Source organism: Notothenia rossii, assembly GCF_949606895.1.
Source record: "Notothenia rossii genome assembly, chromosome: 6".
NCBI lineage: Eukaryota > Metazoa > Chordata > Actinopteri > Perciformes > Nototheniidae > Notothenia > Notothenia rossii.
Window position 1 is genome coordinate 10,175,621 of NC_136909.1, and position 25,919 is coordinate 10,201,539.

At 40.1% G+C, this 25,919-nt stretch overlaps 2 protein-coding genes across 2 annotated transcripts; both read left to right on the plus strand.

Annotated features, from left to right (window-relative positions):
• Positions 1–3,458: 3,458 nt before the first annotated feature.
• On the plus strand, positions 3,459–6,969 carry LOC307045023 (interferon-inducible GTPase 5-like). The gene is made up of 3 exons (XM_079690489.1): positions 3,459–3,543; positions 5,177–5,739; positions 6,053–6,969. Exons 2-3 carry the CDS (start codon positions 5,181–5,183, stop codon positions 6,679–6,681), a joined length of 1,188 nt encoding a protein of 395 aa, XP_079546615.1. The 5' UTR covers positions 3,459–3,543; positions 5,177–5,180; the 3' UTR covers positions 6,682–6,969.
• An 8,214-nt stretch (positions 6,970–15,183) lies between these two features.
• On the plus strand, positions 15,184–24,864 carry gda (guanine deaminase). Its single transcript, XM_079690482.1, has 14 exons — positions 15,184–15,396; positions 16,086–16,174; positions 16,299–16,470; positions 16,764–16,851; positions 19,371–19,476; positions 20,144–20,171; positions 20,267–20,374; positions 20,585–20,692; positions 20,787–20,884; positions 21,147–21,214; positions 22,988–23,134; positions 23,345–23,463; positions 23,564–23,591; positions 23,687–24,864. The coding sequence occupies exons 1-14, from the start codon at positions 15,268–15,270 to the stop codon at positions 23,752–23,754; spliced, it is 1,356 nt and encodes a 451-aa protein (XP_079546608.1). The 5' UTR covers positions 15,184–15,267; the 3' UTR covers positions 23,755–24,864.
• Positions 24,865–25,919: the final 1,055 nt, after the last annotated feature.

Consider the following 25,919-nt stretch of genomic DNA (forward strand, 5'->3'; position numbering starts at 1 on the left):
TACTTATTAATATTTGTATTCTATTTTATCTTTATTCTTTACCTTGTGTCACGATTCTCATGTTATGTCACGTTTATAATTTTGTAGGTTTGGGTGTTTTTGCTGTTTTCCATGTCATGTTTTCCTTTGGGTTATTGTCTGGTCCTTTTCCCTGTGTTTTCCTCTTGTCATTAGTTTCCCTGGTGTGTCTAATTGTCTGATTATGTTCACCTGGGCCCCTGTGTTTTCTCCTCCCTCCTCACCTGTGTCTTGTTGTGTGATTGAGTCTTGTGTGTATTTAAGTTCTGGGTTGTCTGTCTGTCTTGGTCGGTTCGTCTTGTTCCCTGACTAGTTCTGCGGTGAGTGTTCTGTTTGTCATTGTACATATATCTCATAGCCTTGAAATAAAGGAAGTTTTCAGTTTATATCTGCATTTGGGTCCTGCTTGTTTCACGAACCGTGACAGTACCAACCGACCTGAAATATGGGCCCAGCAGATCCTTTCGAGCAGGAGATATTGGAGTTAACCGTTGCTTTGGCTGTCTGCTGTAGTCGATGGTTGGGAGCGTCCAGGGGTCAGCAGCGAGAGGCTGTTCGGGCTGAGGCACACCAGAGGGCAATGGAGAAACCAGGTTTAGTTAAATTCTTACCTGGCTGGATTTTGGACTTCCTCTCAGTGTGTTATTCCCGGCCTGCTAGCCCCAGGCATGCTAGCTCCATGTCTCCCAATTCCCAACCTGGCACCATACGCCTTGGTGGGTTCCATCTGAAGTCAACCCGTGCTTCTGCCCCAGTTCCTGCTCCTGTCCAGGAGTTATATTCTGGAACTCGTCTGGCTTATGGAGGTCCACGGAGTATTCAGGCGGCTGCTAAGAGGAGGAGTCGCAAGGCCAAGCTAGCAGCTCAAGCCCCAAGAGCCATGTTTCCGGCTCCAGAACCGGACCTTACAGCCATGTTTCCGGCTCCAGAACCGGACCTTACAGCCATGTTTCCGGCTCAAGAACCCAACCTCACAGCCATGTTTCCGGCTCCAGAACCGGACCTTACAGCCATGGTCCCGGCTTCGGTGCTGGCTCCAGTAACCATGGTCCCGACTCCGGCTCCTCGTCACCTGCTGACTCATCGGCCGACGCCAGCTCCCCATGTCCTGTCAGCATACCGGCCGACTCCAGCACCTCGTCTCCGGTTGGCTGTCCGTCCGACGCCAGCTCCCCGAGTCCGGTCGGCGTACCGGCCGACTCCAGCACCTCGTCTCCGGTTGGCTGTCCGTCCGACGCCAGCTCCCCGTGTCCTGATGGCTGTCCGTCCGACGCCAACTCCATGTCTTGTCACGTTGGAGGTCCCGCAGACTACTCTTCTGCCGGGGGTCCTGCCAACTCCATGTCTTGTCAAGTTGGAGGTCCCGCAGACTGCTCTTCTGCCGGGGGTCCTGCCAACCCCATGTCCTGTGCCGTTGGAGGTCCCGCAGACTACTCTTCTGCCAGGGGTCCTGCCAACTCCATGTCTGGTCCCGTTGGAGGTCCCGCAGACTACTCTTCTGCCGGGGGTCCTGCCAACCCCATGTCCTGAGCCGTTGGAGGTCCCGCAGACTGCTCTTCTGCCGGGGGTCCTGCCAACCCCATGTCCTGAGCCGTTGGAGGTCCCGCAGACTGCGCTTCTGCCGGGGGTCCTGCCAACTCCATGTCTTGTCACGTTGGAGGTCCCGCAGACTGCTCTTCTGCCGAGGCTCCTGCCAACCCCATGTCCTGTGCCGTTGGAGGTCCCGCAGACTACTCTTCTGCCGGGGGTCCTGCCAACTCCATGTCTTGTCACGTTGGAGGTCCCGCAGACTGCTCTTCTGCCGAGGGTCCTGCCTACCCCATGTCCTGTGCCGTTGGAGGTCCCGTAGACTACTCTTCTGCCGGGGGTCCTGCCAACCCCATGTCCTGAGCCGTTGGAGGTCCCGCAGACTGCTCTTCTGCCGGGGGTCCTGCCGGTCCTGTGTCCTCTTCCATGGGGGATCTTGCCGACACCGGCTCCTGACCGGCCTCCGGAGCTATCTGGTCTTCACCCCTCCTCGGACTCTGCCTTGCCCCCGGGCCGTCCGCCCGAATTCCCCTTTTTGAACTCTGCCTTGCCCACGGGCCGTCCGCCCGAATTCCCCTTTTTTGAACTCTGCCTTGCCCCCGGGCCGTCCGCCCGAGACCCGTCCTCCAGACCCCCTCCACCCACCCTGCTGGATTTTTGTTTTTTTGGGACGTCTGGAATCCGTCCCTTGAGGGGGGGGTTATGTCACGATTCTCATGTTATGTCACGTTTATAGTTTTGTAGGTTTGGGTGTTTTTGCTGTTTTCCATGTCATGTTTTCCTCCTGTTTATTGTCTGGTCCTTTTCCCTGTGTTTTCCTCTTGTCATTAGTTTCCCTAGTGTGTCTAATTGTCTGATTATGTTCACCTGGGCCCCTGTGTTTTCTCCTCCCTCCTCACCTGTGTCTTATTGTGTGATTGAGTCTTGTGTGTATTTAAGTTCTGGGTTGTCTGTCTGTCTTGGTCGGTTCGTCTTGTTCCCTGACTAGTTCTGCGGTGAGTGTTCTGTTTGTCATTGTACATATATATATATCTCATAGCCTTGAAATAAAGGAAGTTTTCAGTTTATATCTGCATTTGGGTCCTGCTTGTTTCACGAACCGTGACACCTTGTGTGAATCCTGATTTTCACTCTGACCCGGTTGCTGCTGTAAACACCTGAATTTCCCAACAGGGATGAATAAAGTTCCATTTGATCTTATCTTATCTTATTATCAAAAGTGTTGTGGATTCATTCCTGTCAATGGAAGACAACAATTACTAAAAGTTGTTGCACTATTGTTGACGCAATACAAAGAATCCAAATGTAATGGTCTGCTAAACAATGTCATTTACCTCCGATCCCTGAAGTTTAGGTTTGTGGACACACCCGTCCTCACCTGATATTTAATACGATACAATATTACTTTATTAGTCAGATCAAGTCTGATTGGAAGTGTACACAAAAAATAAATACAAATATATTTTTCTCTTCCATCGGCTTTGGAACACATTAAAATGTATTTTATGAAGTTATAGTTTTTGTTAATTTTTGCATTTTAAGATGTTCAACATCAGACAGAACACTTTCTGTTACACGGATAGAACAAATAATGTTTGCTCTTCCCTTTCACAGAAAGTAAATTAGATTAAAATATTTTCAGTGTCTTTATTGCAGGACATATTATGAGACAGCGTTTCCATGTAATAAATGTCTCCATAAAGTGAAACCTTTGTTAAGGTTACAAACATGCCGTGACAATTAAATGTGCTCCGTAAACAGACCCTTCCTCTATGCATTTATTGTAAATCAGCTGCTTTAACTGAACAAGGAAAAAGAAAGGAAACATGATGAACACTGATTGGTTTAGATGCTGTCACTCACTGCACGAGAAGGTTTAATTGGCCACTGTATTGAGTGTCTAAGGGGCGGAACTTTTTAAAATGTGAACCCATACAACAGCGCAGCAAAGAAGTTCAACTCTCTTGCTGAGTTTCAAAGTTGCAGGTGCATCGTACGGTAAGGCAAATATTTCAAATGAATGTTTAATACAATTAATTGTTTCTGACTGTTAGAGTTGCAACCGTTTACTATCCAGTTTGCTCACTCCGTAGGAGACCAGGGACAGTTGTAACACTTTTTGGGTTTTACCCAATAAGTAAAAAACCATTTACACTAGTTTAGCCATTTTGCTATATTATACATTCTCAACGTGTCATCTACTGAAACAATGTATTTAAGATGTTTCTATGAAATAAATACAGGTTGGAAAATGTATTTTTTCTTTTTTAAACTCAACTATTACAGGGACAGTTGTAACACATGCCAGGGACGGTTGTAACGTGTTACCTTTTTTCACACTACATGACAAAAAAGAGGGAAAGCTGTCAAATTCTAAGGCAACAAGATTGTAATGGGGTTTCACCATAGACTGTATGGGTTTCACACATCCTCCAACAAACAATGAACAGAACTTAAAACAGAACACCAGATGGAATTAATCTGATTCACAGTTGTGGCAGGTGTAAAAGTCACTTCCATCTGTAGCCTATTCCAACTTAATTATAGACCTACCTCCTTTGAGCTGAGACCATTGTATAAATCAGCTTCTAGTCTCTCAAAAGCATCTCTTGCTCTGTTGAGAACACCTTCTTTGGTGTCCAGTAGCGAACTCTTTGGGGTGATTTTGATTCCTGACTCTCCAACCTAAGCCTCTTTTTATGGAACCGGTACAGAGTGACATGGCATATATCATGGGACTTTGCCACTTCCCTGGCTGATTTGCTCTCCTGAACTTCATTTGAGGCCCTCTGCAGCGGCACTCCCCTGTCTTCCTTCCTCTTTCTGATATTTGGCATACTGTAAATACACGCACACACTTTACATACAGTATTTTATTCTGTTTATTTTTACAGGGACAATGCACACCAATCAAAAATATTGATAATTCGAGCAAATGAGCCATCATTTTAAATGTGCCATGTTACAACCGTCCCAGGTGGTCCGTGTTACAACCGTCCCAGGACCACCACTCATGTTCTCACCCCCTGTGAACCTGCCTGATTGCTAGCTTGACCTATATTTAGTTATATGTTTAGCTTACAAAACAGTGATTCTAATAATACTAGTTTGGATTCCTAGACATTTGACCTCAAGACAGTATCCAAAAAATACATCATATAATTTTTGCTAATGTTTTGCCTCAGAAACACACTTTTGTTGATATCTTTCGCGACAGATTTAAACGTGGCTCCTTTTTTTCACAGCAATCTTTCCATCTAACTGAGCATGTGCAGAGTGAGTTTCATCACTCTAGCTTGTTTGTTATTGGAGATATTGAAGGCGTTACAACTGTCCCTGACCTCCCTACAAGTTAATCTTTTGTGCTTTTTGTGTTTTTATGCAGCCTATTAAGAATCTTGAGTTCACAATGGCTATTCTAGGGTTTTAGGACAGTTCTTAAGCTTTCATTGTAGGCTTTACAGTTGATTAGAAAACATATATTTTTATGTAAAGTTTAGATATTGTAATTGTATAATTATCAAACTTACTGTTTCTGTAAGTTTGATTCAACAAGATGTATTTTTAAATGCTCAGGTCACAAAATGAAAATAGTGAGATGACATTCTGTTTATTTTTATTTTTCAAACAGAGCTATGGAGGATCCATTTGGTAAAGAACACATAAATACATTTAAAGAATTGCTGCAAACCAATGTCCCCGCAGCAACTGCAAAGATCAAGGCTTATTTGGAAGAGCAGGATAAAATTCCACTAAACATCGCCATCACTGGAGAGTCTGGCTCTGGTAAATCCACCTTTGTTAACGCCTTTAGAGGCTTAGACTTGAAGGATCAGAGTGATGCAGCAGCCCCTACTGGTAGTGTAGAAACCACCATGGAGGTCAAACCATACCCCTATCCAAACTTTCCCAATGTTACACTGTGGGATCTTCCTGGTATTGGCACCACCAATTTTCCAGCTGCCAAGTACCTGAAGCATGTTGGCTTTGAAAGATTTGACTTCTTCATCATCATCTCAGCTGATCGCTTCACAGAAAATGATGTGAAACTTGCTCTGGGGATCCAGAAGATGAAGAAGAAGTTCTACTTTGTTCGCTCAATGATTGATGAAACCATGCGGGCAGAGGAGAAAACTCAGAGCGAGTTCAACGCAGAAAAGAGTCTTTCAATCATAAAAGAAAACTGCATTGATGGTAAGTTTGGTAAAATGACACACGCCTAAAACCCAAAATCTTTGGCAACAAGGGTCACAAGAAGACACTGTTTCATTTTAAAACAACAGAAATGTTACTTTACAGGAGCTTACAAGGTTTATAAAAGTTTATCAAATGAGTTGTTTGAATACTGGCCATTAATGGTTTGTTCATGTGACCGATCATCCTCTCAGATTTTAAACAAACAACCAATTGTTTTGTCTGTCCTGCTGATGGTTGCTGGGAATATTTCTAACTTCGTTTCAATTTCGTAATCTTGAATTAACTTTGCTGTTCTGTGTGTGTGACACAGGTCTTCTAAAACTCCAGATTGAGTCTCCACAAGTCTTCCTGGTGTCCAGCTTTGATCTCCACCTGTATGACTTCCACCTGTTAACGAAGACCCTGGAGAGAGAGCTTCCTGCACACAAGAGAGACACTCTGCTGTTAGCCATGCCCGATGTTCATTTTGAGATCATCCGCAAGAAGAAAGAAGCTCTCAAGGCAAAAATCAAGTACCTTGCTTTTTTATCTGCACTCACAGCAGCTATAACAGTTCCTGTGTTCTCTGTTGAAGTTGATGTAGCCATGCTGGTTAAAGCCACCGATAAGTACAAAAAATCTTTTGGTCTTGATAACATGTCAATTGAAAATCTTGCTCTTAAATCAGGCCTGCCTTTCACTGATCTCAGAGCAGTGATGACCTCAAACCTGTCTGTAGTTGTAATAAACAAAGAGCTCATTGTGAAACAGCTGGAACTGTCAGGGTTTCAAGTTACTTCATTTTTAATGGCAGCAGAGGAAGTGTCCAGATTGATTCCATTAATAGGAATACCAGCAGCAGCGGCCATCTCTTTTACCTGCACCTACAAAGCTCTCGAGGATTGCCTCAACATGCTCGCTGAGGATGCTCAGAGGGTATTCAAGAAGGCCCTGGGCTGAAACAGCTCTGTGTGATATTTTAAAGTGAATGGCAATGGCACTTAATGTCACATATAAAACTGCATTCTACTCAAGACATTTTGTAATAATTGTGTGAGGGGATTGCATTGCATTGTATTTTTTTTAAATCAAGCAAATAATAATCTTGTATCCTAGCTGAATAAGAAAATGTAAGTTTTGTTGTTGATCATTCCATCCAATGGCCTCGTTGTAGGTTGTGTTTAACTGATATTAAAGCATATGTAGTGACAAATCTTGTAAAGCTTGAAAGCACATTAAAACATGCCCTGGTATCCTTTCAATACATAAACATTTACTTTTTTGTATATAAGACTGTATAATGCAAAACAATGTAGAGTTACTTTTGTGATTTAAAAAAAACCTCTTTCTTAAATAAAAACTTGGAAAGGTATCGTACACTTTGTCTTTCATGATTGTAGGTATTCAAAGTTTCTGTATTCTAGATGTACTAGTAATTATCATTATGAGCCTCTGTACCATGAAATGTTAGTTACACAAGTTAAAGGCAGCATATTAGACACATAATGTTTTATGATTTTTATTTCAAACAATCTTGACCAACAATGATTAATTATATTGTTGCAGCCTGTACAGTACATGTATTTAGTTCTCTCTCTTCAGTTTATTACTGTAAATGCAGTTGGTTTTCCTGGCACCAGTGTTGAGGTCCACTGGAATTTAAAACCTGTCACCATCAGTCTGCTTTTGTGAATTACAGAAAGCAAACTCCAAGATCCACAATGGGCTCTACAAACACTGTAAGGATGTTCTGGAGTGGAGAGTAAGGTACAACAAGTACAAGTCACTGACACAGTCCAACAAATGGTAAGTAAGCTTAAGGTACACTTTGATTTGCTGCTGACACAAGTTTGTATATATTTACTCTCTTTTGCCTATTTCTATTCAATTTATTTTGAACCCTCCTGTTGTGTTTGGGTCAAACCTGTAGTACTTTCATCAACAATGAATATTGTGTTGCCTTGTGATATCCTCCCCAGTAGGCATTTACAGTTTTTCTCGATTGCTAACACTCGTTTTTTTTTTAAATTGCTCAGTTTCTCAGAACACTAAACACAATTCACAAAACCACACACCCAAAGTGCAAAACACCTAATTTCTCCTGCTAAATTAAGAACTGCACTCAAAATTACATAAACACTTACCAAATGCAAACTTTAGCACCAAATGTAACACACTTCATTCATAATACTAGATGGTTTGACCACCCAACTACACACTTCTGAGCATCATCTAAAGCACTTTCATCTGTTATGGGCTATGCTCTGTCCATAGAGGTTTCTGCAGAGAAAGATTGCTTGAGTATACAGAAATACAGTAAATGAAGAAATACAAATGAGTTGTTGAAAAAAAAAATCACATTTTATTCAAAGATAACATTGTGCAACATGCATCTCAGCTCATAGTTACTATGCTTCGGATCTCTCTAAGTGTGATGCATTGTTTGTCAAAATCCAGTTTGTAACTGCTGCTTCCTGCGCCTCATTGAAAATCCTTAGCCTTCCACCTGCACCTCTTTGTTTCTCAGTCCTTCAGAAAAACAACAAAGATGTAGTGGTTGGTCAGTTTCTGTGTTGCATAAAAGTACGTTTACCACAGTCAATTGTGCAGGATTTGTGTACAGTTATAGCCTGCAACATGCCAACAATTTAATTACAGTAATGAAGTAAATACGTTTCACACAACAGATATAAGCACTGATATATCATGAATTATGCAGAGCTGGTAACTAACCTGTTTTCAAGTCTAAGTGTCTGGATTACAGAGGCAACAGTAAATCGGCTTAGATTAGGCTGAACCCTCTGTCCAGCCTCTCCCTCCAGCTCTCAATCAATCAATCAATGTTTATTTATATAGCCCAATATCACAAATGTTACATTTGTCTCAGTGGACTTCACAGTTTGTACAGAATATCAGTATGACAATACGACACCCTCTGTCCTTAGAGCTCTACCTCTACCTCTCATTCTTCCTCATCTCACTCTCACCCAGTGGTGTAGTCTACGTGATACGCTGGTATACGCCGTATACCCACTAGAAAATGCCAGTGATTTCCGTATGCCCTCTTAAAAATGAGCGATGATACGTAACAACATCATTTTGTGACTTCGCTTTCACGCTTTCGCCCCCTTCTGTGTTAATACTTTTGGACGTCTGGGGCTTCCGTCGCCTTTGGCCTGTTGCTAAGCAACAGCAACACACTTTGTTCGGCTCTGACAAACCCCACGTTTCTCTAACGTTATCAGAATTGGATCCTTCCATCATTCAAGTTCGCGGAGCGCTAAACAGGAAGCAAACATGAAACGAAAACAGACGAAAATATTTTTATGTTTTCCGAAGTTTTCCCCTATTACCACTAGAGAAGAAGAGCCAGGTCAGGCGGCTGTCCTAAAGGTGACAGAGAACGAGCCCGGCGCTACCGCAAATTTACCCGGTAAGTGGAATTAGCATGGTTATCATTAACGTAACAGTAGCTGGAATGTAAGAACAGGCATCCTTGGTTAGAGTGGAGGGACAGAAAGTTAGGTAAATGTCAGCACACATGCAAAGGAAAGCTGATCTAAACAACAGAAATTCATAAAGTCAATGACTATGCAAATGAGAGTTAATTCATGGTCATGTTAAAAGTGCATTTAAAACATTTGCACCATTATATTACTATATGTTAGTTATCAGTAGTTGTCAAATAATTAGCTATTGAAAAAGTGGAAGATTGTTCTCCTTTTATCTGCTTTTCATGCATTTGTTAGCCATGATGTACATATTGTAAGCAGTTTATTAAATACTTTTGAGTAAATCTTGGCTCTTTTCTGCAGATATTATTGGTAAAAACTTGTATTATGCTAATTAGTCATGGTTTTGTTTATTTCCAGGTTGTGCTCTTTGCAGCGCTACAAAATCAACAGGTGTCCTCACAGAACAACGAGTGTCTATGTCTGAGGAGTGGGTGCACTTTAAGATCCAGTCCTCAGATTCAAGCAGATCAACATCTCTGGCCTCTTTGAGAAACAAGATTAGACGACATGAGACGTCCAGAGCACACAAAATAGCCCAGGAGCTCACGGAAAAGGGTGGACAGGATTTAGTTGGAAATTTGGTGAGAGCTGTGTCAGAGACAGTGTTTGCAGTAGGCCATATTGAGATTTTGATAAAAATGTCGATTAATTGTTCAACCTTAGAAGATAAGTGGGCTTTTTCCATCATTGTTCATTCTTTTATTTTTTTATTGTTAATGTCTCTGGCAGTTAAAAGTCACATAAAAATGCTTATAATACATTGACATGTTGATAACACATAACCAGTCTCAAGACTAGTCTATGCATTAGTAAGTGTGATGGTGTTCATGAGGTGTTGCTTCGAGACAGGATGAATACAATTATTACAGTATACCCACTACAAAAAAGTAGACTACACCACTGCTCTCACCCCACCACCTCACCCCACCTCCTCCTCTCACTCTCAGCCCAGCTCTTCCTCTTGCTCTTGCTTCCATGTTGGCTTCCATTGTTGCTGTAAGAAAGTACTCACCTGTGGTCTTTTTATAGTGCTAACATCCTGATTGATGAGCCAACAATTATGCTCTCAGGTGTTTGGTCAGGTGGAACATGTTTCTTGATCATTGGTCCATGTGTGAGGCATTTTGAATATCCGTGTTTTAAACCAGCTAACACGTGACTTTATGTCAGATTCCTGTGTCTTACGTGGAGAAACGTGTGCAGTGGTTTGCAAAAAGTACCATGTTGATTTGCAAATTGTGTGAAAAGCTGAAAAGGTATTTAGAGTTTTGGAGATTTGAGCCGATGTTTTGCTCTTTTAGTGTCAGTTAAAATAATTGTGCTTTATGTATCATTTTAGTGTGTTGGCGATCAAGAAAAACTGTTAACAGATAACATGGTTGATCATCACTTTCTGTCACGGTGTGTGTAGGAAGCAGGACCCAAATGCAGATATAAACTAAAAAAACTCCTTTATTTCAAGGCTTAACTATGAACAAAGACTGAACAGAACACTCACCGCAGACCAAGTCATAACACAAGACGAACCGACAAAGACAGACAGAAAACCCGGAACCTAAATACACACAAGACTAATCACACAACAAGACACAGGTGAGGAGGGAGGAGAAAACACAGGGGCCACAGGTGAACATAATCAAAAATAATTGTGCTTTATGTATCATTTTAGTGTGTTAGCAATCGAGAAAAACTGTAAATAAATGATCAACTTTCCTGCTTGAGATTGGGATAATCTATGACTTCAGAGCCAATGTGTTTCATTCCCAAATTGCCACTAGTTACTCCTTAATGAGCCATTCATATAGCATGTGTCGTCACAGTGTGCATGCGATGTGTTACATGTGTTCTTTATCTGCAAGGAGGACTACATCGTATTTATGTTATTAAGGTACTTAAAATTGTTAATATGTACAGTATATCCGTCAAGCACATTCAGTGAACTCTAGTGCAAGTCTGCCATCTTGTGGACAAAAGGATGTATTGCAACCTAGTCTTAACTAACGCAACATTTTAGCTCCAGTCTTTACTTCTACATTTAATGCCCTTAACTCTCAATCCTTTTTCCATTGCTCATGTAAGACTTAAAGTCGCAGATGCCACTAAATCAAACTTATTTTTCCTCTCACTGTGCAGAATTAACTCAGAAGGGGACAATAATGATGAAGAAGGAGGACAAGAAGAAGAAGAAGAAGAAGACGTAAAAGAAGAAGAGAAAGATGAAGAAAAAGGAGAAGAAAAAGATGAAGGCCCTTCCTACATCCAGGACATGGTTAAACCGTACACCCCAGCACGTGCAGTGCACTCCGCTCTGCATCAGCCAAACAGTTCGCTACACCCGCACTGCGAGGGGGACCCAAATTCCCATCTGCAAAAACACGTGGGTTTGCTATCCTGGCTCCAAAATGGTGGAATGAGCTCCTTATTGAAATCAGGACAGCAGAAGGCTTACACATCTTCCGGCGCAGACTGAAAACTCATCTCTTTAGACTCCACTTCGAGCGATAGAATTACCAACAAAGAATTGCTAACAAAGCACTTATAAAGGGCTGGCTTATCTAAAGCCAGTTGAGTAGCACTTGAAATGTTTTGGCTCTATGAAACCTGATGTACTTATATGATTCTGTTCTCTTCAAGTTTGTATTTTGTTGGGCGAACAAACTTATTGTAAGTCGCTTTGGATAAAAGCGTGAGCTAAATGCAATGTAATGTAATGAAGAAAAAGTTGTTGAACAGAAAAAGAAAGTACGAGTACGAGCGAAGAAGGACTTGGATGACTCAGACAGTGATGATGATGATGATGATGATGATGATGAAGAGAGAGAGGACTTGCATAGTGGCTCAAAATCAAAGAAGACGCAGAACAAGTCTGATGATCTCCCAGATGTGTCCCGACTCCAAGTCAGATTTAATGACTAAAGGCGAGTTTAAAGATCAGTATGAGATTTGAGAGGTGACCATACCCCCAGCTAACCAGATCTAATAACAAAAGTTCCTAGTTTGAGTTGAGTTAACAAAAGCTACCAACTAATTCACTGTGTATCTTTGGTGAACACGGACGAAACATGTTTCACTATCTTCTGACTTTTCGGATTTAAAGATAAAAAAAAAAATCAAAGATTACCTGCCAGCTGGATAAGTGTACTGTAATTAAAACATGTACATTAATGAATTTTATGTTTCCAAACTACCGAACTTCTCACATCACTGAATTAATAGAGACTTGAAGTATCACTGAAAGCAGAAGTTGAGCCTTTACATGACCTCACTCTGAAATATTGAGCCTTTCGTGCACAATCTATATTTACCCTCAGAGGACTACTTATCAGTTCCTCTTAATCTAATCCAAGCATCCTGCATCAATGGGTGTTGATTCAACTTTAGAGCCTGAAGTTTGATTCAGAAGAAAATTGGACTGTGTTAAAATAAGTGTCTACTATTTTATGACTGAACATCAGCTAAATATTAGAAACACATCTCGGACAAGGAAATCATACAATACCATTTGATTTGTATTGCAAATAAAAGTATAACATGTTCCTCAAAAGGACTCGTATGGTTTATGAATGTCTCACATTTTTTTGAAGTTATTCCCAACACCCATCTTCACTGTGTTTTTTTTAATGCCAAACACATTGTGGAACGCTCCACTCCACCAGTACAGCTTTGTAACTTTGCCACTTTAAAAACCTTTACATCTTTCACCTCCATTGTGTTCACATTCCAATGATAAAACACAACATTATTGAAGCCTTTCATTTCTATTCACTGCTACAGCTTCCCTCAGAGTGCACTCATACACTTATCTAGAAGAAAATGATCATGCATGATGTAAACAAATTCTTATTATTTTAAGCTGCCATTTACACTTTTTGTCACTGAATAGGGATGGGTATCAAACACCAGTTCTAAATTGGTGCAAGTACCTGATTGTTCAGAGTATATTTACAAACCGGTATATTCACAGTTGAATCGGACTGGATGGAAATGAAAGCAGGGCTCTGTCAAAGTACAAGCAAACATTTGTTTCACTTATTTTATTTCCCACTGAATAATATTGAAAAATATCCTCAACATTGATCAAAATAACCGTTATCATTTTGGCCATAAGGTCATGGAGGCGTGTGGGGCAGTGCACTAGTGCGTTGGTGTTCGGATCAGGGGGAGCACAGGATCAAACCCCACTGCAGTCAGCATGTCGTTGTGTTCCTGGGCAAGACACTTCACCCCAAATTGCTCCTGTGGGGATTGCCCACAGTAGCAATTGGGTATGTATGTCGCTTTGGATAAAAGCATCTAACAAGTAATGTCATGGTCACACACACCACCTTCAAGACAGAGCCCCCCAACACAACAAAACCCAACTGAACCCCTGGGGATAGATATGAAGTATCGGTATTGATAACAATCAATAAAACCCATCTTTACTGAAAAACCTGTAGTACCATCCAAAGTTAGTGTGTGTCATGAGGTCGATACGTTTAAAAGCATGTGCCAATATATATTTGAGTCATGACCTCATAGGATTTCACTTTATGAAGGTCTCCTGATGTATATCACATGGCTCTGTTCTGCTTTTACTCTCATGATTAATGTTGACTGTTCCAAGCAACATATTTACTGAAATAGAAGCTGGTCTATTGGTTTTAAATGTTTTTTTAAAAAGGGCGTTTACAAGATAACAAAGATAAATTGTTTCTTGTTTATGTTCTTGCCTTTTTTTCGCCCTTTAGTACCACATTACCGTGCAATAGGATAAGCCAACATAATACCCGGCTTTTGCTAAATTATTTCCCAAAAAATGAAACCCTTACATTAGCAAATATAAAACCAATTTGATTTATATAATGTCCCTATTTAAAGTCAGCCTTTTCAGACATAACCACTCTAATACAGTATTACCCAATTATAAAGATGTACAGAGCTGGTAAAAGGTGCTATGAGGAAATGTTTCAAACACCATGAGGACCTATGACAAAAATTGCGAAAGTACACTGACAAAAAGGAAGTGACCATATATATGCTGACTGGCATACCTACATTTAAAGCAACGTTTGCAATATTGAAGTTCATATGGGTTAATGAATGTTTGGCCATATGTTGTGAAAGACAGATGGCACAGAGTGTCTTTTTGTGTTATAGCTATCTATGTAAAGTATTTCCTTCTCTCTCTCTTCAGCTTATTACTGTAAATGAGGCCCACTGGAATTTAAAACCTGTAAATATAGAACCCACATGCCAACTTGAACTTTAGCCTGAGTTTAGATATGTTTACCATCTCTAAACACCAGACACGGTCTAGTATGTTTTATTGCAGTACTGATTGAGGTATTGGAAGATGTGAATAAGGAAAACAATAAGTTGGTAAAGTGTTCGTAGATCACGTAAAAGTCGAATTGTAGGGATTTAAAACACCACTCCAGATACTGAGCTGCTGTCTCTGTTTTTTAAATCCATTTCCTTTATTAATACGATGGCACTTCCTCACTGGAATCATTCTTTGAGATTAAAAAGTAAATTAAATCTGATTATTTTTTGTTCGCCTATTTTGCACATAAGAATATATCATTGGGTGTATTTGCTTAGGAGAATTGAGCACTCTATCCGCAGTTTTTCTGTATCTGGCATGCTGTTATTTGCCACGGAAACCACGGTTTCTTGGTCATCTAAAACGAAAGTGGCACCTTGCACTAAGGTAAAGTGCCGCACCTAGCCTACTATTTAGTGGCTATTTAGTCACAAGTCCTGAAAAAAGCAAAACAAAATTAAACTGGAGACGTATTTTTGTTATCACTCAGTCTTGGGGACTGTGACAAGCAGATAGTTATACTAAAACGACGTTTCAAACCGAGAAACCAATTCCCACGCATAGACACTCACCCTGTGTTCTGATTGGCTGCAGATTGTCTCTGTGGGAGTTGCGCGTCCTGGTGCATGGTGTTGATCGGAGCTCTCCGAAGATAAACCCCGGTGCTCCGTAGCTGCGGCAGGTATCTCTCTGTCACTGCTCGACTCCAGCTGATCTAGTGAAAGGATGGCAAACTCTAAAGGACCCACCACCGAAATTAATTACGTCTACAGGGGAACATTTATCCACTCTACCCAGCAAACACCGCTGCAGATCTTGGAAGATGAGGTCCTGGGAGTGGATACAGATGGAAAGGTTTGTTACACTCGAATGTCTAACAGCCTCAGGTCTGATTATTATAAATAAGTATGACTATTTATGCTATTAATGTTAGTGTATGAAAAAAAGCAATGCGTTAAGCCTTTTTCTCTTAATTAATAAATAGGTTTAAGCTAATTGTGACTCATCCATAACCTTGCGCAAAGAGACACAATTTGGCACACAGGAATAAAAAATAGATTTCCAAACGGAGAAGGCGTAAATCTGTTGCATAATATCTTAATTGTATACCACATTAATGTGTTGCTGAGCAACTTTAAAAACGCCAGGCCCTTGGAAATTACCACATAACAGTTTGAAGTAGGCTACCCTCTTCAAATACAAAAGGGATAACAATACTAATGAAGTCCTTAAAACACCCCAAGCAATCATACATGTGTCTTTCTCTCTTCTTTTCAAAACAAAATATTTTTTTCGGACATTGTGTAAATCTTACACTGATATTTAAAAACGTGGATACAGTGTAAAGAGTATCATAAAAGACCTTTACACAAAACGTGTGTTTTTTTTACAGAATTTAACATTGATGCAATTTGTTAGAACATGTCTTAATGAATATTAATGATAAATATAAGTATGATGTTTTTTTTTACCAAGTTAACAGCTTACTCTCTTTTGCATACAACCACTTTCTAATCATTGCCTCTTTTACATTGTGCCGTCAGATTGCTTTCATTGGGAAAGCTGCAGAGTTAGACAGCCTCTCTCAGACTTTTGGGTTCAGTCCTTCAGAAGTCATTCAACTGGCACAACAGTAAGTTGAATATATATGAATGACTGAATATATTCTGCATTAGTATGTGGCTATTAGATCAGCATGCATAACACATACATAATTCAGCGTATTTGAACCATACTAATGGCTTGCTGCATTGCAGTGAGTTCTTCATGCCCGGATTGGTGGACACCCACATCCACGCGCCCCAGTACAGCTACGCTGGCACGGCCCTGGACATGCCGCTACTGGAGTGGCTCAATAAATACACCTTTCCTGTTGAGTCACGCTTCAAGGACTTGGAGTTCGCCCAACAGGTCTACTCTCAAGTAGTGGTGAGTTTTCTGGCACCATGATTTAAGCAGCCAATAAAAATTATAGAGCTGCCGTCGATCATTCACAGGAAGTCAAAATTGAATTATGTAACGCAGGGCATGTAAATCAGGTTTGAAATGTTGATGATTTTTCCATTTGCAAAAGCAGAAATTCAGTGAGGTTTCCTCCATTGCTGCAGAGACAATATCATTTGAGAAGGGTGTGAACCGTTTAAAAGCTTAACAATGTATAAAAAAAGATGGACAGAGCTTGAATGTTTACCTTCGTGTAATATAATCCCTGTGTTTTTCAGAAAAGGACCCTGAGGAATGGAACAACCACAGCATGTTACTTTGCAACCATACACACAGATGCCTCTCTGCTGTTGGCCCAGATTGCAAGTAAGATGTCCCACACACACACACACACACACACACACACACACACACACACACACACACACACACACACACACACACACACACACACACACACACACACACACACACACACACACACACACACACACACACACACACACACACACACACACACACACACACACACACACACACACACACACACACACACACACACACACACACACACACACACACAAATGCAACAGTGCCAGTGTCAAAGTGATGTGGTGCATAAAGACAGAGATGGCTTTATCGGACATATTCAAGCTGTAGTCGTCGTTTTAAGAAGAGCACACATCGAGTTACTGGATCTATTTGTTTTGTTTGGGTGTGGTGAAGGGTATGTAATATGGTGATCTATCAGATTACGCCCTTTAATTATAATTTTGTGTTCATAAAACCCTCTAAGTGGTGCCGAGCAATCAGCTGACATGTTTTTCTCTTTGAAGTTAGACTAGTCCCGTTTCCCTTGGTGGTCTCAATTGGCTTATAGGAACATTTTTCTGGCTCACCCTTTATGCCTTGTTCTTTTCACCATGTTTTCATGTTGTGTAAGTCTGAATACACACCCTTGCTTGAGTGTAAAGGGACCCACTCATTGTGGCTGGGCTGGCTTTAGCAGCCGTGCAGAGTAACTCCGTGTCATTAAGGCTGTTGAACCCCCACCTTTGTCCTCTGTCATGAGCATCTGTCCTACTTTCTACCAAAGTGTTTGTATTTAGTGTGAGGACTGTGTGTTGATTAACAAGTTGGAGAATTTCAAACACTTATTTAGCATGTATGCCTCATTTTCTTCCGGATTTGTTTTTATTTTAAAAAGTGTATATGAAGAATACAAAGTATGCATACAAAATCCATTATGTAATATTTTCTCAGGCAAGAATTTTGTTGGTTTCAAAGTTCAGCAGTGAAATCCGTTATACATGCACATTTTCTGCCTGATTAGAGTGGAAATGTTTCGGTCACAGACACACAAAGCTCTTTCACAGTCCCTGAGTGAACTGATGTATGGTATGTGTAACATTAACCTTCTTAAAGCACATCATTATAAGAGGGTATCCCCTCTCACAGGCCCCCTCTCACACACCACCATCATTTGTATTGTGTACAAATGGTTAACATGACCGTGTTGGCCATAACTCCCAGAAATCCTTGGTAATGTCCGTAGATCATTTATAGATCCTGCAGACCAAGTGCCAGCAAACCAGCCTGCACATTTCCAGGACCCTGAATCTCCTCTAGCTCACCTGGATTCAATACCTTTACCTTTCCTTTTCCTGCTAGTAGTCCAAATGCCTACAGGGAAAAAAGCTCTTTCACACATCTACTCAGATGGAAGACTTGACGAACTATACTCTGAATCAAATTCACCAATAAGAATGATAAGGAAAGTCAGAGTGATGCAATGAAAGCCTTTGCAAACACACACTCTTGTGATCTAGAATAAGTGAGATCATCTATGTGTGTTTATAAAGAAAGTGTTGACCGTGCACATCAATGTCCCTGGAATACAGTTGTGGCTTCGACTGTTGATACAAAATTATCCTTTGTTTGGGAAAAAATGTATGTCAAACGTTTACAATCAAATTATTTCCTTTTGTTCTGACATATGTTTGGTGTAACAAACAACACATCTTTATTGTGGATTTAGTACGGCCCCAAATGTTCCCCTAGGACTGTTTCACAGCATATTTATTAATGTCAAAACAGATCAGAAGCTAAAACATGCTGATCGTGAGGGTTCAAGTGATAACTCTCAAGTGACAGCCTTTCAAATGCATGACCTTTTGTAAGAATGCGGCGTGTATTTGATGGAGATGCAGGTACTTAGCTGTGTGGTGCACTCGTGTATTGGTATGTGTGTCTGTGGGAGAATTCTTACAAAAATACGGGGATTAGTGTTTGTGAGTGACAGCAGGACTTGACTCTGACACATGAAGGACCTGGAATGCTTTCACATGCTGCAGGTGACAGGTGAAACTATGAAGATTGTTGAAGTGCAAGTTTAATCGTTGCACAATTACTGCTCGATGGAATGATAATGACAACATTGTTTTGACCAAAAGAGAAGTCTGTAGGAACGAGTCAAAAACCTATGGAATCTCAATGAGGACTCATTTAATTTGCTTAAAATATTCAACATCAGTATGTAAAGTAAAGCTAGCTCCACCTTTACCAGCTGTGATGAACACATTAATGCACCATGCCGTAATGTGATACACGATTGGCCATTTTGTATAACGAGTACTTTTACTTTTGGTTTATTAGTATATATTGTTGGTAATACGTCTGTGCTTTTACCTGAGTACGGTTTTGAATGCACGACTTTTACTTGTACCAGAATATTTAAAAATACTTAAGTTAAATAACTCAGTACTTCTTCCATCACTGCTTAATATTAACACATTTGTAGTTAGGGTTAGGTAACCGGGGGTTTTGGCTTAACAGGTTACTGTGTTTCCTGTTGTTGTTACTCATCATCCTCATTCGTCTTGCAGATGACTTTGGGCAGCGTGCCTTGGTTGGGAAAGTGTGTATGGACACGAACAATTCTGTGAAACATTACAAAGAGACCAATCAGGAGTCCCAGGACGAAACCTGCCGGTGGGTATCAGCTTTTACTAAAATAGTGATACGATGGGTGTTTTAAACAGGAGATGCGGCTTAATACAGAGTGACCCTTTTGAAACATTGCGTAACATTGACAATAGATGATTCATTTAAAATAGAGTAGTGAATGTTTTTTCCAGTCAGAAAAAATTCACTGACACTTCAGTCACACTGAATGTATAAAATGTGTGTGAGTGAAGTTTTCAGTCGTACAACTCAAAGCTACCGCAGTATATCTTGAACAGATAGAGACAGATGTGTCACAGTTGGGTTGTACTTTGCCGTGAAGATGTATGTTACACATTAGATATGTCCCTCTAGACCCTTTTTTCCACATGACCCACATCCCTGAAATGATGCCCATAGACGCTGAATGTGACAAAGCTAATATGGGTCAGGAAAATCACTTTTTTGACGTCGACTGATACTTGAATTACACCTGTGCACATCACAGAGACTGTACATCTAATCTGCAGTCACACTTGCCTCATAAACCTTTGTTCTTGCCAATAAAACAATAAAGATTTTGTATGGAGACCTTTACAATCCCTTGCAAAATGTAACTTACATAGACATTCTTGTAAAAAGAAAAAGGGTGCATATTCAAATGTTCAAATGTGGCTGCTAAAAATGAGTTCAATCTTTGTTTTTTTCCCTCCAGGTTCATTGCAGAGCTCTTGAACAAAAAGGTAAGATTCTATATTACAATAAACAGTCAAACTCAAGGTAGGCCTGCATTATAAAGACATCTTCTGAAACCCTGTCTCCTCTGGTGTGTGCGTAGTATCCTCTGGTGAGGCCGGTGGTGACTCCCCGCTTCGCTCTTTCGTGCACAGGAGCCCTGCTGGGACAGCTGGGAGCCATCGCTAAGAATAACAACCTGCACATCCAGGTGAGATCACTGTGGGAACCAAACCGGGCCATCTCCACAGGGGACTGTCGCCGTGGATACCATTCACTGTTGGACCAGTGGGGGTTTTGGAAGATGAATTACAAATACACACATGCAAAACGATACTCTCCTGCACACCTCAGGCGGAATGATCTGAATGCTACACCCCAGGTTCTCTTAAAGTAACAGTTTAATGATTTTTTTTCCCAGAGTCACATCAGTGAAAACATAGAGGAAGTGAAACTTGTAAAGGAGTTGTTTCCTGAATCTAAGTCTTACACAGATGTGTATCACAAACACAACCTGCTGACTGACAAGGTGAGTCACATTTCTGCTGGCACACACGCAAGCAGACGTTTAGTAGAAAAACATAAATGCAGATTAAAGTGCTAAATATGATGACGGTTCACAGACAGTGATGGCTCACGGCTGCTTCCTCAGTGATGAAGAGTTGGCTCTGTTCAGAGAGACAGGAGCCTCTTTGTCTCACTGTCCCAATTCCAACATCTCGTAAGTCTTGGTTTATCAAGAGCATTACACAATTGTAAACTTGAATATACTTAATGTATCTAACTGTTACAGTGTGTGTGAGTCAGCTGACAAGACATGGCCCAAAGCTATTGGCCTATGCACTTCTGTTTAAACAGTCTCTATGTGACCAACGTCTGATGAATGTCATTTTTCCAATATAAAAGCAATCAAGCATTACAGATTGACTTCGTTATGCAACATATGAAACTTATCATATCTCTCTCTTTCTCTATTGACTCAGGCTGTGCAGTGGAATGTTGAATGTCCGCAACGTCCTGAGACACAACGTGAAGCTGGGGCTGGGAACAGGTGTGAGCATTTACACGCATTACCAGATTTTGTTTTTGTCAATTTATTGAACATGTCAGAAACAAAACATACAACAATAATAATAATATATATACTGTATATATATATAAAACCTTTTTTTATCTCACTCATAATAATAATTATAACAAAGTAAAAAAAAAATAATAATAATAATAATAATAAAAATAATTCTCAAATAGTCTCTGTCATGTTCAACAGGGGCAGGAAGAAGCTTAAAACGTTTCTGGTCCTACCCCCTCTAGCGTACATGTTCCTTATAAATAAAATATTAGATCATCGTCATCAGCGACATGTTTGTCTTGTTAATTTGTTTGTTTGCTTTTTGTTTTTTACAAAACAATCAGAAAGAAATTACTTTTACAATTACAAGAAATAACAAATGGGATTGTACAGGTCCTGTTCATAACCATTCATGATTTGGCTCCTAAATAATACTTTCAGTTTAGATAGACTTGTACAATATTTTGTTGTGATGCAATGCAGTTTGGCATTTGTTCGTACGGGTGGTTTTTTGAAAATGCAGTTTTGTGCATGCTTTCTCTCCGTGGGAAAAGTACCTGGATATTATGAGGTAATTGTTGATTTGCGGCTTTGAACATCATTTGAATAGTTTTATAGTCAACCAGGTCTTGTAGTTTTAGTGTTTTTAGTTTGATAAATAATGTATTTGTTGGTTCTCGTAGTTTTATGTATAACTCGTATGGCTCTTTTTTGCACTCTTGACAAAATGTGTTGGACACTACAAAAGCATGAAAATGTTGTTTGATGATTTGGCTTGTTTTGGGAAATCCATGCACTGCAGATTTTAACGTGCACGAGATAGGTACAAATATATTCCTACTAACTTGTGTTGTGTTTTACAGCCGTCATCATTTGAATGTTTTAGTGCAGTCAACAAAGAGATGTGGCATGCAGCAGGCTGGCTAACCATCAGCTGATTACTTTTAATGGGTGATCTGGTCTGGTTTAAACCTCTAACTGAAAGCTAGATCCAAATAGCTATTTGTGAATGTTTGTTTTAGCTGTTTAAAAATGTTCTAAGTTCCCAGGAACCTTAGTCAACAAGGATATCTTATTTCTTATTCAGAACTCCAAACTTTTTGTGAAGGCCCGATGTATTCCTAGTAAAACTTGAACATTGTTTCAATGGAAGTAAATTCCAGCGTCAAGCCATTTTATTTCCATCCAAATTGCATCTCAACCGGTTCACCACCACCTTGATGATTCGGAAGTAGGCCATTTGTTATAACACTGCAATAAATAACTAAAACGCTGTTGCAAAACTAAAAGACAAGTCAACATGATTAGCTACATGGTCAAAACTAATTAAAGTTAAACTCTGTTTGGCCATGTGCCCTGAAAGCACAGCACTATCACCTGTGGTAAATAATAACAGGAGCATAACACAGTCCACCTATATCAATATACACAAAACTATACGGGTCGGTATTCATTTGAATTCATTGATATACTTCAGCTTTACTCATGGTAGTACTGCTACTTCATTACTGCTACTAACGGCTATTTCAATGCCCATGCTGTAACAGCACTGTTGATGCAGCTACCTCAGTATTGCTTTTTTACATATTTACCTACTTTTAACAATGTTACCTTTTATTTTTGTTCCATGTTGTGCACTTGTTTTTTTTACATTTGCTTGCTGTTACTCTTCTACTCTTTAAAACATGTAATCGTATGTCTGCATGCAAGCTTGTATTAATGTTCTGGTGTGTGTTTGTGGTGCTTCATCAGACGTGGCGGGGGGCTACTCGGCCTCTATGCTGGACGCTGTGAGGAAAACTCTGGACACGTCCAAAGTGTTGACCATCCAGGACCCAGAACACGACACGCTCACCTTCGAGGAAGTGTTCAGGCTCGCCACACTAGGAGGCAGCCAAGGTGAAACCATCTCAGGAACAAACGTGTCTTTATTCAATTAAAACATGACCTGTGTTCAGACACACAATCATATTCTCCATCAACATTCTCGCGTGATTCAGCACACATGAAGGACTGTGGGAACAAGATATTGTTGATGGTGACTGATTGCAAATTTTACGGGTGTGGAGAAAATAAAGCAGTTTCTTTTGTGATGCATTTTCCCCGTAGCTTTGTCCCTGGATGACCGGACAGGGAACTTCGAAGTGGGCAAAGACTTTGATGCCCTGAGGGTGAATGTGGCTGCTGCTGATGGACCTATCGACCTCATCAAGATCGAGGAACCAAAGGTTGGTAGTCGGGTTTAATCTTGATGTTTTTGCACATAAATGAATTGAAGCAGAACATTTGCTTTCAGTGTTGGCTAATTTATTGTCACTTCAATTTCAGATTATTTTGGAGAAGTTCTTGAATTTGGGTGAGTGTCAATTTCTGTTTATTTGTCCAAATGTTTTACACTTTGATGTGACAATCCCCTTTTAATTGTATTTGTCTCTGTGACTTCTTCGACAGGTGATGATCGCAACATAGTCGAAGTGTTTGTGGCCGGGAGAAAGGTTGTACCATTTACAAAAGAGTAAATGCTTACTACCGAAAAACATGAACATCTGAGCGATACAATATGTGCAGCCAATGAAGTATCAGAAGGAAATGCCGTAGTTGTGCATGAACTGCACAGCTGCACTGTCTGCTTTTGATGATAGGGAAGAAAGTAGGAAATTAATTATTACCATGTTTTACTGCTACTGCAATACAAAGGTGTGGTCCGCTGAGCTTGAAATAGGTCTGTTGATGAAGCTGGAAAGGGTGAACTACTGGACTTTAAAACAGGAAGGAACTAAGGGACTTATTAAATGTTGTGAACCGGTGTTTCTTCATTTTTGCGTGCTAAAAAACCACAATCACGCATCAACGCTTTGCTGATTAACTTTTCACTTTTTATGTGCATGTTCACATTGCTTTAGACTTTTATTAACCTGAACTGCTTGTTTAAACACATACTGATGGTAACGTGCCAACTGCAACTTATCTTCTGTTGAATGCTGATATCTCACTGTGTTGCCTTGAGAAATTTGAACTGGGGAAATCTTGATAACATTAAGTGACATATTAACGTATAGGACTTTGTTCAGTGTAGCTGCAGAGCCTGACATGGCACAAAACCATTTATTAGAAGTCTTTTAGTTTCAGTATGATTCATTCAGTTTATTACATTTGACATCTGATTGCAGCGCCATGTGTGGTGAAATGAAGGGCTCATGATACACAAATTAGTTAAAAAGTGTCCATTCCAGTTATAGGATCGTTCTCTGTGCTTCCAATTACCTCAACATCAGTGCAATTTACTCAACATGGTGCCTTATGATGAATATCAGTTATTTTTGATACAGCTTTGTATTACTAACCTTATCTACTAGTTAAATCCATGTTTTACTAAAGAGATTGTTGATTTATTTGATTGTATTTTACTTCTGTATATATATATATGTGATATAATCTTTGTTATGAATGTTGGGAATTGAAGGGAAATTAATTGGATTGCTTAATATATGTTTGTCCTGTGCTTCCTTTTTACTAAAAATATATTTCATTTTTATCACAACATATCAGTCTATGACACCAAATCCTACATGTTAAACGTATTTTTTGATAGGTCACACTATGGATATTGAAATAAACAATACAATAAAGCCTGTTTGGATACTTTTTGGGTGAGCAGTTGTTTGACGATCAGAAACTGGTACAATGTTTGCATTAACAAACTGTCCTTCCAGCCCGTAAACAGCCCGTACAGCTTTTTTAAGAGACTATCTTCACCATCTGGGCCAGACAGCTGAGAAGCTGAGGTAGCAGAAGAAGTGACATTAAGATGGCTGTTGTCAAGTCTCACTGACATCAAGGCCCACTTCAAATAGACTGTACTACGTGAAGGATTCTTGCTTTATTGAGTTTGTTGGTTTAATCTGTTTGTGCTATATGGTGGCTATGGCGGGAATTTATTTATCAAATGTATAGAGAATCAAACCATTCAGCTGTCTTTGTCGTATTTTATTTCTTGCAAGAAAGTTCGGTCAGTCATACAGAGAGCATACAGTCTGCAGAGTGGAAGACGAAGAGTAGAGTTTGGGTTGCATATTTAAACACAGAGAGAGGAGAAAGGGAGGGGTGAAGCTTCAAAGTCAAGTCAAAGCCAACTTTATTGTCAATCTCAAAATATCTTTGTACACACAGAAAGATCGAAATACTGTTTCCCACAGTCCCGAGGTATAAAAAAACTCACTCATTAAAATGCAAGAACACTCAATAATTTACAAAAAAAACACAAAATAACCGTTTACTTCAAGTAAGCAGGATATATATAAAAAAGATGATGTGCAAGAGGGAGTGCTTGATGATAAGGAAAGGAGCATTCTGGAAGTTAGGGAGTTAGGGAGGCAGTATCAGGAAGTTCTCGGTTCACCTGAGTTGAAGGTCATACTGTTGGTGCACATGACTAACAACACTCTGTAACTCAACACTGCATCAAATCTTCTTAATAAGCAATCTTCCCAAGCTTAGCTAAGAAGTGTGAAAAGTAGTAAATACAGATAAACATTAGCAAATAACAATCACACAATTATATTATTAAAGTAAGTGCAAACACGCCACCCAAAAACATTTCCATAGGAGAAATGCTTTCAAAAAGGATGGATCTTAACTGAAATGTGCCAAATCTCATGGAATGTGATAAACACAGCTGGGACCG